Source organism: Saccopteryx leptura, chromosome 2, assembly GCF_036850995.1.
Source record: "Saccopteryx leptura isolate mSacLep1 chromosome 2, mSacLep1_pri_phased_curated, whole genome shotgun sequence".
Classification (NCBI taxonomy): Eukaryota; Metazoa; Chordata; class Mammalia; order Chiroptera; family Emballonuridae; genus Saccopteryx; species Saccopteryx leptura.
In genome coordinates this window covers 10280511-10301139 of record NC_089504.1, presented here as the reverse complement: position 1 = coordinate 10301139, position 20629 = coordinate 10280511, and the positions used below count along the sequence as shown (strand labels likewise).

Genomic DNA, 20629 nt, shown 5'->3' with positions numbered 1-20629 from the left:
CCCAAATAGACAGTACCAAGTTATATTACTATATTAGTATGGTATATTTGTTATAATTAGTGAACCATTATTGATGTACTATTATTAACTAAAGTTCATACTTTATTCAGATTTCCTTAGTTTTTACTTGATGTCCTTTTTCTGTTCCAGGACCCCGCTCAGGGTACCATACTTAGTAATGTGGTAATTACATGTCATTTGTGTAAGTTGTACTTGGATCATCATAAATTAGACACACTATTGATAATTTAGTTGCAAAGGATGCTTTATTTTCAAATTTCAAAACAATACCTCAATATAGCATATTATGTTACTAAAAATGCTCCTAGATTAAAAATAGTTGGCCTTCATTTTACTTTTTTTTAAAAAAAGATTTTATTTATTGATTTGAAAGAGAGAGAGAAGCAGAAGCATCAACTTGTAGTAATTGCTTCTCATATGTGCCTTGACCAGGCAAGCCCAGGGTTTTGAATTGGCGACCTCAGTATTTCAGGTCGATGCTTCATCCACTGTGCTACCACAGGTCAGGCTCATTTTACTTTTATTTATTGATTTTTTAGAGAGAGAGGAGTGAGAGAGAGAAGGGGGAGGAGCAGGAAGCTTCGACTCCCATATGTGCCTTGACCAGGCAAGCCCAAGGTTTCGAACCGGCAACCTCAGTGTTCCAGGTCGACGCTTTATCCCACTGCGCCACCACAGGTCAGGCCCTCATTTTACTTTTAAACATCTATTTTGCTTTGAAATTTTCAAAGTGATTTGAAGAAACAAGGGGATCTATTATCTTAATAATGTTTCTTTTTCTTTTTTTTTTATATTTATTTATTTTAATTTATTCATTTTAGAGAGGAGAGGGAGAGAGAGAGAGAGAGAGAGAGAGAGGAGAGACAGAGAGAGAGAAGGGGGGAGGAGCTGGAAGCATCAACTCCCATATGTGCCTTGACCAGGCAAGCCCAGGGTTTCGAACCGGCGACCTCAGCATTTCCAGGTCGACGCTTTATCCACTGTGCCACCACAGGTCAGGCAGGCTCATTTTACTTTTAATAAGCCTTTTATAAGTATAGGTTTCATTGTGTTAGCAAGTAGTCTATCTTACCTCTTTATTTATGCCTTTGAAATGTCCCACTTTCATGGAAAGTTCATTTTGGTCAGTTCAGTCATGTGATGGACATGCAATCTGTCTCATCGTGTCCTAGTGAAATGATAAAAATTACCTACCTTTTAATTGACAAGAATAATGATGTTCTACATTGTACAGTAATGTACAGTTTACAGCCACCTCACGGGAACTGCCAGTTTAGTAGTGAGGGAGGGAAGGACATTATCCCAGTTTTGAGGATGACTACAGGGAAACGTAAGTGAAGTGACCACCACAGATCACATTGCCGTAGATGTGAGAACCTCGTCTTAAATGCTTCAGATCTTCAGACTGCAGTTTTGGTATCCTTTCTCCTGAGTTATCTGAAGTAGTCTCTATATAAAAAAATAAAGTAGTAAATGGTTTCTTATTGACTGTCTTATAAAGTTATTCTTGGACTTATTAGATTAATAAAGATATGATTAATTTTACTTTGAAGTCTAATGGTTATCTAGACTTTAGAACTATTATACACACACACACACACACACACACATATTTTTTTTTTTAATTTTTCCGAAGCTGGAAACGGGGAGGCAGTCAGACAGACTCCCGCATGTGCCCAACTGGGATCCACCCGGCATGCCCACTAGGGGGCGATGTTCTGCTCCTCTGGGGTGTCGCTCTGTTGCATCCAGAGCCATTCTAGCGCCTGAGGCAGAGGCCACAGAGCCATCCCCAGCGCCTGGGCCATCTTTGCTCCAATGGAGCCTCGGCTGCGGGAGGGGAAGAGAGAGACAGAAAGGAAGGAGGGGGGGGGGTGGAGAAGCAGATGGGCGCTTCTCCTGTGTGCCCTGGCCAGGAATCGAACCCGGGACTCCTGCACACCAGGCCAACGCTCTACCGCTGAGCCAACTGGCCAGGGCCATTAGATATATATTATTCATTAATTTGGGATGCCTTTCATTGGAAGTTTTCAACAGAGAAAACATGAAACATGATTTTCATTCCATAAAACATTTGAAATAATGTCCTACTTTAGAGTCCTTCTCTTGAGTCACAGGAGTTTGTTTAGGCATAGTCGCTCACATTTGTAACGTGTATCCTCCTGGAACTTGTGGTGTATTTTCTTATTTGCACATTTCACCATGCCAGACTGTGTGCTGTCTTTCTGTGCTCTGTGGTAGAGTAGGCATGTTTGCTTATCAGGATTTGGCAGACCTTTTCTGTAAGGGCCAGATAGTGAATATTTTAGGCTTTGTGGGCCATATAGACTCTGGCAACTGTTCAGCTTTGCCACTATAGCATGAAAGCAGTTAGAGATAATATGTAAACAAATAGGCATGACTCTGTTCAAATAAAACTTTATGTATCCAGCCCTGGCCGGATACTCAGAGCATCCTCCTGAAGCGCAGAGGTTGCCTGTTCAATCCCCAGTCAGAGTACATGCAGGAACAGATCAATGTTCCTCTCTCTCTCTCTCTTCTTTCTTACTTCCTCGCTCTCTAAAATCAATAAAATAAACATTAAATACACACATATATATAACTTTATGTATACAAACAGGTAGCTGCCTGAATTTGGCCACAGGCCTTAGTTGGCCATTGTGGAAAAATTTAGAACCCTAGTGTATTTTACTCCTTCAAATAAAATCTCCCTATTGGGCTTTCAGTGATAAGTCCTCATAACATGAGATGTAAAGGTTAAAATCTGATTTAACTTGCATGGATGTAATCAATTATTTTGTAGAAATATAATAAGCAGAACTGGTCTGACCAGGTGGTGGCGCAGTGGATAGAGCGTTGGACTGGGATGCAGAGGACCCAGGTTCGAGACCCCGAGGTCACCAGCTTGAGCGCGGGCTCATCTGGCTTGAGCAAAGCTCACCAGCTTGAACCCAAGGCCCCTGGCTCCAGCAGGGGGTTACTCGGTCTGCTGAAGGCCCACGGTCAAGGCACATGTGAGAAAGCAATCAATGAACAACTAAGAAGTTGCAATGTGCAACGAGAAACTGATAATTGATGCTTCTCATCTCTCTCCGTTCCTGTCTGTCTGTCCCTGTCTATCTCTGCCTCTGTAGTAAAAAAAAAAAAAAAAAAAAAAGCAGAACTGAATGTAATACAGATTTTCAGAGTCTAATTTTTTTACCACTACAAAAAGAAATTATCTAACTTGGGAAATGCTTGCATATTTCAGGAAACAATTTCTTCTTGTGATTCACATGAACAGAAATACAGATCAGACTAAATTAAGACCTAGTGGTCCAGGGTAGATTTTTTTCTTTTTAATTTTGCAGTTGATTTGAGAGAAAGAGGAAGGGTGGGTGGGGAGAGAGAGAGAGAGAGAGAGAGAGGGAGAGAAGCATCAATTTCATTGTCTCAGTTCCATTTATTTGTGCATTCATTTTGCTTCTCGTATGTGCTATGTCTGGGGATCAAACCCACAACTTCAGTGCACAGGGATGACGCTCTATCCATTGAGTCACCTGGCCAGGGCCCAGGTAGATTTTGGTGGCATTAGCTATAAGGCTTGGTGGAAGGTAGAGGAGAGGTTCTTCTTGCCAAGTACATGGGAAGTTTTTTTTGGTTTCCATTCTTGATTCCTGTTGGAAGCCTGGAGAATTAATCAAGGGTGTTCTTAATTGAGCACACAGGCACCCTTCTGAGTTCTGCAGATGATTTAGTATATAGTAATTCTGGCCCTATAAGGAAGTCATTAATGGCTTGTAAAAGGGATTTGGGAGGGCCTGACCAGGGGGTGGTACAGTGGATGGAGCGTCCACCGGGGATGCTGAGGACTCAGGTTCGAAACCCTGAGATTGCAGGCTTGGCCCTGGGCTCATCTGGCTTGAGTGCAGGCTCATCCGGCTTGAACATGTGCTTACCAGCTTGAGCGCGGGGTCACTGGCTTGAGCGCTTGAGTGTGGGGTCATAGACATGACCCCATGGTTGCTGGCTTGAGCAAGGGGTCATTGGCTTGGCTGTTGCCCCCCTCACCCTGTCAAGGCATATATGAGAAAGCAACCAATGAACAACTAAGATGTCACAATGGAAGAACTGATGCTTCTCATCTCTCTCTCCCTGCCTGTCTGTCTGTCTCTCTCTTGGAAAAAAATGGGGGAGGGGATTTGGGAGGGATTGGAAATGTTTATATAAAAGTGGTGCTTTGGAATACTAATCTGTCAGTATAGGATAGAGGGAAGAGTTAGGCAGAGAAACCTATTAGGACATTTTTTCAATTGGCTGAATTCCTGGGAGTAATTTTGTCTTTTTCAGAGGAGTTAGAGTTTGGTGCAGACTACTGCTGAGGAAAAGCATGAGATCTTAGTTTTGCGACTAGGAGTGTGTTTGTGCCGTGACAGAACATGACAGGAAGGGCAGGGACAATTGTTGGTTTTAGGGTGCAAATGGTTAGTTTGTTTTGGAGATCTGAAAACCTTGGATGATTGGATTGTATTTTGATATTATGATGATTAACAGGTAGAAGAAATAAAGAATTTAAGCTTAGCCAAGACAAGAGGTAGAGCGCTAGGGGTGCCTGTATTTTAAATGACATTTAAATATAAAATCAAATGAAGTAGATGTCACTAGAAGCCAGGTGAAGTTCTGTAAGAACCAGTAGATGAAAGGAACTTTTAGAAATCAATTATTAAGAGAACTGGAAATTAAGGTAGATGTTACTGGCAAAATGTTTAGATTAGTTGGTTGAGAGCAAGGGCTGCTTTGGAGTCAGACAGAACTGAGTCCATCTGAATTTTGATGTAGCTAGTACTTACTAGGTATGCCAACACTTTCTCAACTGTCAATGAGGATAACAGAGCACAACTGTTACTGAGTTAGGAGGATTCAATGGAAAAAAACAGCAGTGCCTTGCCTAAAAAGTCCTAAATAAATGTTAGTTTGATACTATTAGTTTGATATTGTTACTTTTCAGGCAATGAATTTACTGGCCAGTGTTTGTATTTTTTCTGTTGTCTTTGATAGGAAAAGTCTCCCCACTTTTGGTTATTCATGCCTACATTTTATTTAAGCTAGTCTCAGTGCCTAACCTGTCTTGTGCCTTTGAAGAGAACAGCTTGGCCAACTCCGCCTTCTACATTCTCAGACCCTTCTGCAACTGTTGTTTTTAAGTAGTGCCCTATTAGGAATTATTATTTTTGTACGTGGTATTATTTTTTTGAAATGTATGAGCCAGTAGACTTGATGCTACCTAAGTTGAGCTCAGTGAACATACCTGAGCTTTTCCTGCCTGCCTTATATGATGCTGGGATGCATAGCTGAGGGAGTCTTTTCCCTCAGTGTTTACTGTCTAATGGGAGAGAGATAGAGTAGCATCATACTCTGGCGGGTACTACACGTTGTGTGCAGTAGTATTTGGAGCATGGATTTAATTCAGGTGAACTATGGGCAAAAACATAGGTCAAAGTTAATTCATATTTTAAATTTCTTGCATTTTACCCAGTGGTTTACTGATACTTTCTTGTGTGTGGCAATGAAATGATACATTTATACAATGATTTTTTGAAAAGTATTGTTTTTGGAGGGTAAGGCACTACCTGTTATTTGACAGTAGTCTGACCAGCTTATTAAAGAAAGCAATAAAGCGTATAATTCTTGAACTTGATTAAAGAAAAAGTTCTTAGGAAGTGTATCTAATGTTCTAGGTTTATTTAAAATGTCCTTACAAAAATGTCTTTGAAGACATTTGGGACTATTGAAGGGCTTGGAAGGTGAGTTCTTGTGTAGATTAGGTGGAGCTTTCAAGTGTTCATTTTCTTTAACTGAAGCTACATTTGAAGGTTTTGATTTCTAAATTGCATGAGTTGGTTCATATTTTGCTTTGATGTTGGAAACATTTAATGCGTCCTCTCTACCTCGAACAGAATTTTGGTTATAATTAGACTGTAAGCTACTTGAGATTAGGGGACCTGGCTAGGTACCAGCAAAGCTCAATAATGTTTTTGTTGAAATAAAATTGTATTAAAGGAGCAAGAGGAACACAGTTTGAGAATTTCTAAAATATTCTCATTATGAAAAATTTCTAACACATAAGGAGCTGTTGAAGGATAGTACAGTGATCACTGTTTCACCATTCTATAGTTGCTTACATTTTCCTGCATTTTTTTCATTTTGCTGCTTTTTTTTTTTTTGGTATTTTTCTGAAGTGAGAAGCAGGGAGGCAGAGAGACAGACTCCTGCATGCACCTGACCAGGATCCACCTGGCATGCCCACCAGGGGGAGATGCTTTGCCCATCTGGGGTGTTGCTCTGTTGCGGCCGGAGCCATTCTAGTGCCTGAGGTGGAGGCCATGCAGCCTTCCTCAGTGCCTGGGCCAACTTTTGCTCCAGTGGAGCCTTGGCTGTAGGAGGGGAAGAGAGAGAGAGAGAGAGAGAGAGAGAGGAGAGGGGGAGGGATGGAGAAACATGGGCATTTCTCCTGTGTGCCCTGGCTGGGAATTGAACCCAGGACTTCCACATGCCAGGCTGATGCTCTACCACAGAGCCTAGCAGGCAGGGCCTGCATTTTAAAATCAATTTTGATTTTTTTCCTGAACCATGTACAAGTTGCAGAAATCCCAACACTTGACTTACACATATTTATGTGTGCACCTCTTAAAAATAAGATGTTTTCCCTTTTAACCACAGGATTTCTAGGTCATCCTTGCAGAGATCAGGGTGATAGTAATAGTGCACTGGTCTTAGCACCTCTCACCTGTGTGGCGTTGGACACATTATTTTTTTATTTTTTATTTCTTTTAGTGGCTTGTAGCTTTTTATTATTATTATTAATTTTAATGCAGTGACATTGATAAATCAGGGTACATATATTCAGAGAAAACATCTCCAGATTATTTTGACATTTGATTATGTTGCATACCCCTCACCCAAAGTCAAATTGTCTTTCGTCACCTTCTATCTGGTTTTCTTTGTGCCCCATCATTCCCCCCACACACCCCCTCTCCTTCCTCCCCCCCTCCGCCCCACTCCCCGCCCCATTACCATCACATTCTTGTCCATGTCTCTGAGTCTCATTTTTATGTCCATCTATGTATGGGTTCATATAGTTCTTAGTTTTTTCTGATTTACCTATTTCACTCCATAAAAATACGGAATGCTTCACGAATTTGCATGTCATCCTTGCGCAGGGGCCATGCTAATCTTCTCTGTATCGTTCCAGTTTTAGTATATGTGCTGCTGAAGCGAGCACTGGACACGTTATTTGATGTGCCCGACCTCAGTTTCCTTAGTTACAAGTACCTATCTCAGAGGGATAGAGTGAAGATTAAGTGAGGAAAGGTCTTAGAACCATACAAGGCCCAGTTTGCAGTTTATAGTGTTTTCTTGTTTGATTCCCAACTGTGGTGAAGAACACCACTCCCACTGTTGTCCCAAGAGTTGGAAACTTCTACCTTCCCCAGATGTCACCAAATCTCATAACTTCTGCCTCCTCACATTTCCCAAGTTGGCCCTGTTCTTTCCGTTGCTACTGCAACACTTGCCTATCAACAGTTTCTTAATCTCTCTTCATCTAGTTCCATCTCCGCAGTCCCATCTCCACCTCCTCATTATTATTATTATTTTTTAGATTTTATGTGTTGATTTTATGGCATGTTTGGCAAGGTACAGAACAAGAAGTATCAACTCATAGTTGCTTCACTTTAGTTGTTCGTTGATTGCCTGTCGTATGTGCCTTAACCCGGCAAGCCCAGGGTTTCAAACCAGCAACCTCAGCATTCCAGGTTGACTATCAACTCTATCCAATGCGCCACCACAGGCCAGATCCCACCTTGTCATTCTTTTTCTTACTGCCGGAGTTTATGTTTTCAAATAAAAATTTAATGATATAAATTCCCTTTAAAATCTCTTTTCCCATCACCTACAATGCAAAGTCCAAATTTCTCAACTCTGGCTTCTGTGTACCTTCTTTCTCTATAACCTTATCTCTCATACACTTCCTCCCCTATGCCCATGTCTCTCTTAACACACACATACACCTGTGCCCCCAAACTAGTGTGCCATGCGTAGTTCTCTAAATATGTTCTACGTTACACACCCCTGTGCCTTTGCTGGTTGGCTTCTTCCATCTGGAATTCTACCCCCACCTACCATCTGCTATTTATCTGGCAGATACTTGTCTTTCAAGACTAGGTGCCAGTATCTTACTCCTCAATCACTCCTTCTTTCTTGTTTCTACTCTACATTGTAGCCTTAGGGGTAAACAGCATAATACTCATAACATCTTTGGGCAGCCATATGCCTGCCTGTCTGCCTCATTTTGCTAGGTTAAGAAGTCCTTGAGGGTATGCACTAGTTTTTACTCTTTCTCCCCCCCCCCCCCCCCCCCCCGTACCTAATATGTTGCTTGTATCAGGCACAGAATAAATGTAGATACTGTGTCCACATTTTGTGGATGAAAAAAATTGAGGCTTAGAGAATATGCATTATTCTCAAGGTAACAGAACTAATTAATGAAGCATACAGATCTTTACTGGCCCATTTCAGTACTGTTTTCATTAACTGTAGTACTTCTCATAATTACAACTGTTTGTTCAATGATTCTGTTCTTAGTCTATGGACTTAGAGCCCCCTAGAGGATCTTTGAGTTCCCACATTTAAGTCTACAAATTCATACACATTTTCTGCAGACTGAGTTAGTAAGATTATATAGATGTATGTGTGCATGTCACCAGTTTTTTTTAATATAAACAGATGTCCTTGTGATTAATAGTGAATTGTCTTGGTAAAGTAGACATATCTTCTGAGAGGAATACTTCAGGGGTCTTTAACCATTTAGGAAATGAGGAGTAACATTTTTGCATAGTTTACTAGGGAAGTGATAAGGTATAAGAAAGTATTTTTTGAAAGTAATTAAATTCAGATTAGATGGTAATATCTGAAATTTCCCTAATCATAGTAGTTTATTAAAATAAAAGAAAGTTTAAAGTTTTCTGAAACCAAACATAATTAAAAGTTAAATCTATTTATCTTTTTTCTTTTTTCTTTTTTTAGCTTTTATTGATTCATTTTTAGAGAGAGAAAGAGAGAGAGGGAGAAGAAGGAAGCATCAACTCCCATATGTACCTTGACCAGGCAAGCCAGGGTATCGAACTGATGACCTCAGTGTTCCAGGTCAGTACTTTATCCTTTGTACCACCACAGGTCAGCCAAATCTATTCTTTTGTGTGTGTGTGTGTGTGTGTGTGTGTGTGTGTGTGTGTGTGTGACACAGAGAGACAGAGAAAAGGACAGATAGGGACAGACAGAAAGGAAGGGAGAGAGATGAGAAGCATCAATTCTTCATTGCGGCACCTTCGTTGTTCATTGATTGTTTTCTTATGTGTGCTTTGACTGGGGCTCTAGCAGAGCGAGTGATCCCTTGCTCAAGCCAGCGACCTTGGGTTCAAGCCGGCGACCTTGGGCTTCAAGCCAGCAATGTTTGGGCTCAAGCCAGTGATCATGGGGTCATGTCTATGATCCCATGCTCAAGCTGGTGATCCCATGCTCAAACCAGATGAGCCGGTGCTCAAAGTGGCAACCTCAGGGTTTCAAACCTGGGTCCTCAGTGTCCCAGGCCAATGGTCTATCCACTGTACCACCACCTGGTCAGGCCAAATCTATTCTTTTTAAAAGGTAGCTTTAAATATATTTTCAGCTGGTGCTATAATGTTTAAATTTTTTGTCTTAGTACCACAGTATTTATATAGATGAACATGTTTTCATTGGATCTCTGAGGATATTGAGAGTTCTGTGGTCTAGGTCGTCTTCTCTTTTAAAATCTAAATTTACTACAAATTGTATTTTGTCAATTCTAGATAGACCCATTAAAGTCAGTTATGAATCTGATTGGCTGGGACCACTTTTTTTTCCCTTGCCTTATTGAGGTGTAATTGAAATATAACATATAATAAGGCATATAATATGGTAATTTGAACCATGTACATATTGCAAAATGTTTACCATAGTAAGGCTTAGCTGACACATCCTTCACCTCATGTGGTTATCATTTTCTTGTGGTGGTGTTATAATGAGAACATCAATCAAAGCTCTATTCTCATAGCAACTTTTGAATGTACAATCATAATGTTTCTTAATGAGAAATATTTCCCTGACTTAGTGACTGCCTGCTGTCTGGGCACAGCATTGTATTCTGTCTGGGCCACAGGCATTTCTGTTGTTGATATAAAATGTTTGTGGTCTGGCAGGCATTCTGAGTTCAAGGGCATAGCTTAAATAATAATGCTTTAAAATATGTGTGCTATTTTAATCAGTTTATTTAGCTACTCTGGATCAATAAGAATTGTGTGATATCATTCATTCCTTTGGCAAATATTTATTTGACTCCTGCTGGGAAGCAGACCCTCCCCTCAGCCCTGAAACTATAGTTGTGAGTGAGCCAAGCAGGCAAGCCTTGGTCCTGGGGCCCTTCCCTTTCCGGGGAGGGGGGGCATACTCTTCAGCATGAGAAGCATGCAGGTCCATGTCTGTGACATAATCCTAAGTAAGGGGAACTGCTTTAACCACAGGTCAGAAGAAGAAATAGGAAGCATTTTCTATTTAGAAAGCATTATCTGAGAAGGCCTTCTTAAATAGACATTTGAGCAGAGAGACTTCGTGAAGTCTAGGCCTGAATGAAGTAATCTTGCAAAGCTATATGGAGGAATAGCCTTCAGACAGAGGATCAGCAAATGCTGAGGCTTTAGATCAGGGGTCCCCAAACTTTTTACACAGGGGGCCAGTTCACTATCCCTCAGACCGTTGGAGGGCCGGACTATAAAAAAAAAACTATGAACAAATCCCTATGCACAGTGCACATATCTTATTTTAAAGTAAAAAACAAAATGGGAACAAATACAATATTTAAAATAAAGAACAAGTAAATTTAAATCAACAAACTGACCAGTATTTTAATGGGAACTATGCTCCTCTCACTGACCACCAATGAAAGAGGTGCCCCTTCCGGAAGTGCTGGAGGGCCGGATAAATGGCCTCAGGGGGCCGCATGTGGCCTGTGGGCCGTAGTTTGGGGACCCCTGCTTTAGATGATACCTGGTAGGGGAATGGAGAGATCTGAGTGAAATTTAAAGAGAACCCTGTGCTATGGAGAGAACAGACTCTGATAAGAAAGGAGGCAGGGGCAGCAGTGAGGAAGTGGTGGTTGTAAAGCTTCAGGTGAGAACTGATGATGGAGGTGGTGAGAAGGAGTCACATTTGAGATGTGTTTTGAGGATAGAGCCAACAGAACAGTGCGATGGACTGCAGTAAGGGAAACTCCAGTGTTAGTACGCAGGCGCCGGCTACCTCTGAGCACTGGCTTTGTTAGCGGCTTTCTTTTTTTCTTCTTTTTTTATTTTTTATTTGTTTATTTTTTTACAGAGACAGAGAGTGAGTCAGAGAGAGGTATAGACAGGGACAGACAGACAGGAACAGAGAGAGATGAGAAGCATCAATCATTAGTTTTTCGTTGCACATTGCGACACCTTAGCTGTTCATTGATTGCTTTCTCATATGTGCCTTCAGCAGCCCGAGTAACCCCTTGCTGGAGCCAGCGACCTTGGGTTCAAGCTGGTGGGCTTTTTTTTGCTCTAACCAGATGAGCCCCACTCAAGCTGGCGACCTCGGGGTTCTCAAACCTGGGTCCTCTGCATCCCAGTCCGACGCTCTATCCACTGCGCCACCACCTGGTCAGGCTCTTTTTATCTTCTTATCTGTCTTTACCAGTTTTTCTATACCGAACCTGCAGTGCTTCTTTGATAAAAAAACGTTTACTTTAGTTTACTTTATAGATTACTTTAAAATTAGAGTTAACCATGCCATTAAATGTAGCTTAATTCTTAATATATTCTGTCCTTTTTGATTTGGAAAATAATTCTAGTGATGTAGCATTTTAAAATGTGTCTTTTTACTCTTAGTGATCAGCCTTTGTACCTTTTCCACATTTGAAGATGGTGAAGTTAGATATTCATACCCTAGCCCATCACCTCAAGCAGGAACGCTTATATGTAAACTCTGAGAAACAGCTCATTCAGAGGCTCAATGCGGACGTACTGAAGACAGCGGAAAAGTTGTATCGGACAGCATGGATTGCTAAGCAACAGAGAATTAATTTGGATCGGCTTATCATAACCAGGTAAAGACAAGATTTTGAGGTCTGAAATTCTATAGACCACTATGCTTCCGTGCTAACTGCTAGTTGCAAGTAAATGAATCTATTTCCAACAAAGTGCTTGGTTTAAGATAGTTTAAATCAACATTAAGGTGAGTCTTTGCTTATTTTGTTTATTAAGTCACTTAAGCACTGTTATAGAGAATTATAACTTAAGCATTACTATTTTATACCACATCTACTTTTCAGTTATAGAAACCTTATTTTTCTCTGTGTTAATACCTCATGTTCTGTGGTTCCAAGAAGCAGTTTTCAACTCAGAATCATCGTACTGAGGTATAATGTTGAGAAAGAAGCCGGACACAGAAGAATATATAACCTGTATGATTCCATTTATGTGAAGTTCAAAATGAGGCAGGACTAACTTGGATAAAAGAAGTCAGAATAATGGTTACTTCTTGGTACTTTTCATTGAACCTGATTTAGTATGAGGAATTTGTTCTTGTTCTCTTTTTTTCTTCTTTTTTTTACATATTCATGTGTTGATGGTCTAAAAGATTTTAAAAGATTTTAGCAAGTCAGAGTGGTCTTATTGCTGGGACTAGAATCAACTCACGCTCCATGTTTCAGTATAGTATATGTGTTATTTTATGATTGCTATTAATTTTATTATTTTACTTGTTTGCTCATTTTTTTAGTGCTGAAGCTTCCCCTGCCGAATGTTGCCAACATGCCAAAATTTTGGAAGATACACAGTTTGTTGATGGATACAAGCAATTGGGATTTCAGGAGACTGCTTATGGAGAATTCTTGAGTCGATTAAGGGAAAACCCTCGTCTTATTGCCTCCTCTCTGGTTGCTGGAGAGAAACTTAATCAGGAGAACACACAAAGTGTTATTTACACAGTTTTTACCTCCCTCTATGGCAACTGCATTATGCAGGAAGATGAAAGCTACCTCCTTCAGGTTTTGAGATACTTGATTGAATTTGAACTGAAAGAAAGTGACAACCCCAGGCGACTCTTGAGGAGAGGAACTTGTGCCTTCAGCATCTTATTTAAACTTTTTTCTGAAGGACTGTTTTCTGCCAAACTTTTCCTCACAGCTACTTTACATGAGCCAATCATGCAACTGCTTGTGGAAGATGAAGATCATTTGGAAACAGACCCAAATAAGCTAATCGAGAGGTTCTCCCCATCTCAACAGGAAAAACTCTTTGGGGAGAAAGGCTCAGACAGATTCAGGCAAAAGGTCCAAGAGATGGTGGATTCCAATGAGGCCAAACTAGTGGCTTTGGTGAACAAATTTATTGGTTATCTCAAACAGAACACATACTGCTTCCCACACAGCTTGAGGTGGATCGTGTCACAGATGTACAAAACCCTCTCGTGTGTGGATAGGCTGGAAGTTGGGGAGGTCAGGGCCATGTGTACTGATCTCCTCTTGGCCTGCTTCATTTGTCCTGCAGTTGTCAATCCAGAACAGTATGGAATAATATCTGATGCTCCTATTAATGAAGTGGCAAGATTCAATCTGATGCAGGTATGCTTTTGCTGTTATTATTAATGTGGCATTCAGTTACAATTGGTTGATTAGGCAGTGGAGGTGGGAACAAAGAATAGGATGACAATATTCATAGTTTCTTACCATCTGTTTCCTTAGATTGCCCTAAGTATTTGCTCCTTGAGACATAAAAGCAGCCATACTGGGATTTAAAAATATTGTTGTCATAAAACATTTTGTATTAGTTTTTTTTTCTTTTTAACTTATAAAAAAATATTTATATATTTTATTGATTTGAGCGAGAGAGAGAGAGAGACAGGAACGTCAATCTGTTTCTGAATGCGCCCTGACTGGGGATTGAACCTGCAGCCTCTGCACTTCGGTACAGTGCTCTCACCAACTGAGTTCTCTGCCCAGGGCACGTTTTGTATTAGTTTTTAAATGGAGTCCTCCGACACGTGAATGTTTAGTTGATTAGATTTTCTAGAACAAGCCTACCTTCCCATGATTTCAAAATCCAGAATGATTGAAAACTGGGTCTTTTTTTTAACTCATTTGGTAGCAAAACCTAGCCTGAACTAATTGTTCATTATTCCATTTAGTGCTAATAAATACTTGTGTTTTGGTGCAGAGATGTTAATGTGTTTGATTATATAGGATGCTACCCTAAATACTGGACATGTTACATTTATGTACTAACCAACCTTCCTAAAATCTCCAAATGTTGAAATATGAAACGTTTCTGGACCTAAAAATTTTAGAAAGAGGATTTTTGAACCTGTATTAGCACTTTTCCCCCCTAATTATCTAAAGTACCGAAATCATGTCATTATTTCTTAAGGTAATCTTTTTTTAAGATCTTTTTGTTTTTATTTATTTACTTTTCCTTTGATTGGGGGGGGGGTGTGGCGTCAACTCATTATTCCACTTAGTTTCATTTAGTTGTAAACTCATTGATTGCTTCTTGAATGTGCCCTGACTGGAGATTGAGCCTGTGAGCTGGGATGATGCCTTATCCACTGAGCAATCTGGCCAGGGCCTTAAGGGAATCTTTTAATCATATCATATCACCTGGAAATACTGTGAAGAAGAGACTGAGTTTATTTGGAATAGAATCTATATTTGGATGAGTTTTTTTATTTTTGTTAAAAGTTTTTTGAGGCCTGACCTGTGGTGGCGCAGTGGATAAAGTGTCGACCTGGAAATGCTGAGGTCGCCGGTTCGAAACCCTGGGCTTGCCTGGTCAAGGCACATATGGGAGTTGATGCTTCCAGCTCCCCCCCCACTTCTCTCTTTCTGTCTCTCCTCTCTCTCTCTCTTTCTCTCTCTCTGTCTCTCCCTTTCCTCTCTAAAAAAAAAAAAATGAATAAAAAAATAAATAAAATAAATTAAAAAAAAAGTTTTTTGATTGATTTTAGAGAAATAGAGGAAGGGAGAGAAAAGAGAGAGAGAGAGAAATCGATTTGTTGTTCCACTTATTACTTGATTCTTGTATGTGCCCTGACCAGATTGCTCAGTGGATCAATCAAAACCTGCAACTTTGGTGTATCTGGATAACGCTCTGACCAACTGAGCTACCTGGCTAGGGCGTTAGATGAGTTTTTTTTTTTTAAATGATAAGCTCTTTTTTATAATCAGTTCTATCAGTGAGGTGTTGGGCAATTAACTATATAGACATCTCTGAAGTAAAATTAAAAATTTTTTATCATTTGTGAAAACTGATTTTATTTTATGACAATGTAGTTGTAGTTTTATTTTTGTCATTCTAACAGATTGAATCACAAATTTTCAAAATGAGTTATAAAGAGGGAGAATTGTCTCAGATATTAAGAAGATGATGCTATATGATGTTAACTTTAAGCATAGTGTCTTTATTTTGTGTGTGTATTGTGTGTGTGTCAGAGACAGAGAATCAGACAGACAGACAGACAGACAGGAATGGAGAGAGATGAGAAACATCAGTTCTTCGTTGCAGCTCCTTAGTTGTTCATTGATTGATTTCTCATATGTGCCTTGACTGGGGGCTACAGCAGACCGAGTGACCCTTTGCTTGAGCCAGCGACGTTGGGCTCAAGCTGGTGAGCCTTACTCAAACCAGATGAGCCCACACTCAAGCTGGCGACCTCGGGGTCTCGAACCTGGGTCTTCCACATCCCAGTCCGATGCTCTATCCACTATGCCACCACCTGGTCAGGCTAAGCATAGTGTCTTTTATTTTATTTATTTTTATTTTTTTATTTTTTTATCTTTCTGAAGCTGGAAATGGGGAGAGACAGTCAGACAGACTCCCGCATGCGCCCGACTGGGATCCACCTGGCACGCCCACCAGGGGCGACGCTCTGCCCACCAGGGGGCGATGCTCTGCCCCTCCGGGGCGTCGCTCTGTCGCGACCAGAGCCACTCTAGCGCCTGGGGCAGAGGCCAAGGAGCCATCCCCAGCGCCCGGGCCATCTTTGCTCCAATGGAGCCTTGGCTGCGGGAGGGGAAGAGAGAGACAGAGAGGAAGGAGGGGGGGGAGGTGGAGAAGCAGATGGGCGCTTCTCCTGTGTGCCCTGGCCGGGAATCGAACCCGGGTCCCCCGCACGCCAGGCCGACACTCTACCGCTGAGCCAACCGGCCAGGGCTAAGCATAGTGTCTTTAAAGAGTAGATTAAGCCCTGGCCGGTTGGCTCAGTGGTAGAGCGTCGGCCTGGCGTGCAGAAGTCCCGGGTTCGATTCCCGGCCAGGGCACACAGGAGAAGCGCCCATCTGCTTCTCCACCCCTCCCCCTCTCTTTCCTCTCTGTCTCTCTCTTCCCCTCCCGCAGCCAAGGCTCCATTGGAGCAAAGATGGCCCGGGCGCTGGGGATGGCTCCTTGGCCTCTGCCCCAGGCGCTAGAGTGGCTCTGGTCGCGACAGAGCGACGCCCCGGAGGGGCAGAGCATCGCCCCCTGGTGGGCAGAGCGTCGCCCCTGGTGGGCGTGCCGGTGGATCCTGGTCGGGCGCATGCGGGAGTCTGTCTGACTGTCTCTCCCCATTTCCAGCTTCAGAAAAATACAAAAAAAAAAAAAAAAAAAAGAGTAGATTAACAGTTCACTTTTGGCATTAAGGAATTTTCTCTGTGAATTAATATTTACTTTCCAAACTTTTTTTTAGAAATTGTTTGCTTTTAAATTCAGAAAAAAATTTACTTTGCATACTTTGTGAACTGTATAGGAAAAAGTAACCTAACAGTAACTTGAAATAGTTTGAGTCAGCTTTTACAAATTAATTTTAAAATTTCAGAGCACATGAAAAGTACAGTATCAAAAACAAAGATGTTATATTTTATTTCCTAATGTTGGTATAATGAAGAGGAATGAAAGCAAAATTTTCTACTTATTTTGTGTAACTCTGTAGTAAAATCTGATGTTGACAAGATACACACTCAGGACCCTATTTTGTATGTCTAGTCAGATGGTGTGAGAATCATTATGAACAGATTTTTAGACTAGAAGTGCCTTCTTAGAGAGAGGACTCTGTCTCTGTAGCCTGTGTCTCCCTAACCCTGCTTTGGGTTGCAGGTTGGCCGCCTTTTGCAGCAGTTAGCAATGACTGGCTCTGAAGAAGGGGACCCTCGGACAAAGATCAGCCTTGGAAAATTTGACAAAGTAAGAATGAATGCTATGTCCTGTGAAATACGTTCATAGAAAATTCTGCCAAAGTATTAGTGAACCTGACTATCCTCGCTAATTCTCACTACAGAAGTGTTGAGGGGATGCCATTGTAATGAAAACCAAAGAGCTATTAAGATTATTTTAAGAAGTTTAATTTTTTTTAATTGATTTTTTTTTGGTATTGTTTTTCTTTTTTTTTTTTTTTTCATTTTTTCATTTTTCTGAAGCTGGAAACGGGGATAGACAGTCAGACAGACTCCCGCATGCGCCCGACCGGGATCCACCCGGCACGCCCACCAGGGGCGGTGCTCTGCCCCCCAGGGGGCGATGCTCTGCCCATCCTGGGCGTCGCCATATTGCGACCAGAGCCACTCTAGCGCCTGAGGCAGAGGCCACAGAGCCATGCCCAGCGCCCGGGCCATCTTTGCTCCAATGGAGCCTTGGCTGCGGGAGGGGAAGAGAGAGACAGAGAGGAAAGCGCGGCGGAGGGGTGGAGAAGCAAATGGGCGCTTCTCCTATGTGCCCTGGCCGGGAATCGAACCCGGGTCCTCCGCACGCTAGGCCGACGCTCTACCGCTGAGCCAACCGGCCAGGGCCTGGTATTGTTTTTCTAAAGAGAGAAGCAGGGAGGCAGAGAGACAGACTCCCGCATGTGCCCAACCAGGATCCACCCAGCATGCCCACTAGGGGGTGATGCTCTGCCCATCTGGGGTGTTGCTCTGTTGCAACCGGAGCCATTCTAGCACCTGAGGCAGAGGCCATAGTCAGCACCCGGGCCAACTTTGCTCCAATGGAGCCTTGGCTGCTGGAGGGGAAGAGAGAAACTGAGAGAAAAGAGAGAGGGGGAATGGTGGAGAAGCAGATGGGCGCTTCTCCTGTGTCCCCTGACCAGGAATTGAACCTAGGACTTCCACACGCTGGGCCAACATTTTACAGCTGAGCCAGCTGGCCAGGGCTTAATTGGTCGATTTTTAGAGAGATGGAGAGAAGGTGGCAGAGAATGGATAGCGAAAGGAAGCATTCATTTGTTGCTTCTCATGTGTGCCCTGACTGGGGATTGAACCCGCAACCTTATTGTTCTGGGATGACACTCTAACCAATTGAGCTAACTGGCCAGGGCCTAAGAAACTTAATTTTAAAAAATTGTCACTAAATCAAATCAGCAATAACTATATAATTTAAATATATTTTGTAATTTAATATTTATGGCATTGTTCAGTTATTTTAATAAAAATTTTAATGATTTTTGAGTGGTCTGCATTCAACCTATTTTAAAATTCAGAAGTTATGCAGTGAAATTTCCCTTCCACCTCTGATCTCTAGCCTTTATTTCCTCTCCAAAAGATTTTTGATATTTTGCCTTGTGTGTATGCTTCAAGAGGTTTATGTGTACAAGCAAATTCCTGCATACATATTCCAAATCACCTTTTCACAAATGATAGGATAGTGTGCACTGTTCTGTCTTATGGTTCATGTACCAGAGTATTTTGGAGATTATTCTACATCAATTTATAGAGAGTTTAATTTTTTTAATGTTGGATTTAATATAATTAAGATTTTTTTTTCATTGATTTGAGACAGAGAGAGAGAGACAGAGGAAGAGAGAGAGAGAGAGAAGCATCAATTCATTGTTTACTTAGTTCCATTTAGTTTTGCACTCAGTTGTTGCTTCTCATACATGCCCTGACCAAGATTCAAACCCCACGACCTCAGTGTGCCCAGATGCCATTTTATGCACCGACTCACCTGGCCAGTGCTAATATAATTTTTAAGAAGAAAAAGTTTTGCATGCTTGTCCACCGTAATCAGAAATTTTGTTCTGTTGCTTTAAAGGGGAGCTATTTTACTGATCTTTTCTTGTTTTAACAGAGCTGTGTTGCTGCTTTCCTTGATGTTGTGATTGGGGGCCGTGCAGTGGAGACCCCTCCAATGTCCTCTGTTAATCTTCTGGAAGGATTGAGCAGAACTGTGGTTTATATAACCTACAGTCAGCTTATCACTCTGGTAATGGCTTTATTCTTTAATAGAATTTTCTCAAAAGTCATTTATCTAAGCATGGGCAGAGGCACAGATGAGTACATCATGTGAGAAATATATATTGTGTTTGAAAAATTGATTTCACTAGCTAATGTCCTTTTATTTTTACCAGGTGAATTTTATGAAGTGTGTGATGTCTGGAGATCAGCTGAGAGAAGATAGAATGGCTCTGGACAATTTACTGGCAAACCTGCCCCAGGCAAAGCCAGGGAAAAGCAGCAGTTTGGAGATGACTCCCTACAGCACTCCTCAGCTGTCTCCAGCAACCACTCCCGCGAACAAAAAGAATCGATTGCCTATAGGTAAAGAGACTCGCTCATTTGGAGGCTTTGCCTTAAATTTAATATTTTCTTATTAGCCTTTGTTATTGCTCAGTGTTTTGAAGTAGTTTTAAATAATTTGAAAACATCTTTCTATATGTTTAATGATAGTAATTCAATTTTTTACAGTTGCATTAGATTAAGGTTTAGCAGTAGGCTTTTGCTTTATCTGGACATATTTTCATAATTAATTGAAATTATGGTATCCTTTGTACTTTAGTGTCTTATAAAATTTTGAAAGTGCCATTTGTAACAAGTCATTATTTGAATTATGTAGTTTTATCCTTTCTACAAAATTCTAAATAATATAATAATATCAGAAGTTACAGTCACTAAAGTTGAAACTATATAAGTACTATTTTTCTGTTATTGTTATTAATAATCAGTCTTTTATCAGCTGAGGTAAGATATCTTTGTTATCTTACAGAATAAAGTGAAAGTTCCATTTTATTTAATCAGTATTCATTTATTTAAGAAGTAGGCTTAATTAAGTTTTATATGCATTAAAAAATTGAGTATATGCTATGTACCAGACACTGAGTAAGCACTTTATAAATGTTGTTGCACTTAATCCATGGGAAAAATTCACACAAAAAGAGTAGGTATTATAATCACAATGCTGCAGGTAGGGCACTGTGTTAGATACTGGAGGCACAAAGACTTTAGGACATGTCCTTAAGCTGAGTTAGCTGTCAGTAGTCTAGCTGGGAAGACAAGAAGAGACCAGTGCCCTTGAGTGTGGATAGAAGCCGAGAGAATTACCGGACACCTAGAGAAGGTGACTGTGGAACAGGGGAGGCCTCCACTTTCTCTTGAAGGACAAAAGGCAGTTACACAAAGTAAACAAGATGGAGAGAATGGTTAGGCCAGGGGAGCACAGTAGTTTAGCACCAGTTTTTTGTTTATTTTTACAGGGACAGAGAGAGAGTCAGAGAGAGGGATAGACAGGAACAGACA

General features: G+C 41.1%; 1 protein-coding gene and 1 non-coding gene across 8 annotated transcripts in view; one reads left to right on the top strand and one right to left on the bottom strand.

The window, feature by feature from the left end:
* The window catches only part of GAPVD1 (GTPase activating protein and VPS9 domains 1), a 74293-nt gene that overhangs the window by 16710 nt on the left and 36954 nt on the right, over window positions 1-20629 (top strand). For 6 of the 7 annotated variants that reach the window (XM_066367162.1, XM_066367159.1, XM_066367161.1 and 3 more), the window contains 6 exons: window positions 9085-9204; window positions 11985-12202; window positions 12877-13720; window positions 17223-17309; window positions 19185-19319; window positions 19465-19654. In XM_066367162.1, coding sequence (XP_066223259.1) covers window positions 12018-12202; window positions 12877-13720; window positions 17223-17309; window positions 19185-19319; window positions 19465-19654 — 1441 coding nt within the window. In that variant the 5' untranslated portion in view covers window positions 9085-9204; window positions 11985-12017. The remainder of the gene's footprint in view (window positions 1-9084; window positions 9205-11984; window positions 12203-12876; window positions 13721-17222; window positions 17310-19184; window positions 19320-19464; window positions 19655-20629) is intronic. The other variant, XM_066367157.1, reaches the window with a different exon arrangement.
* On the bottom strand, window positions 7176-7282 carry LOC136396424 (U6 spliceosomal RNA). The gene has a single exon (XR_010749711.1). It is a non-coding gene; the product is annotated as a U6 spliceosomal RNA (small nuclear RNA).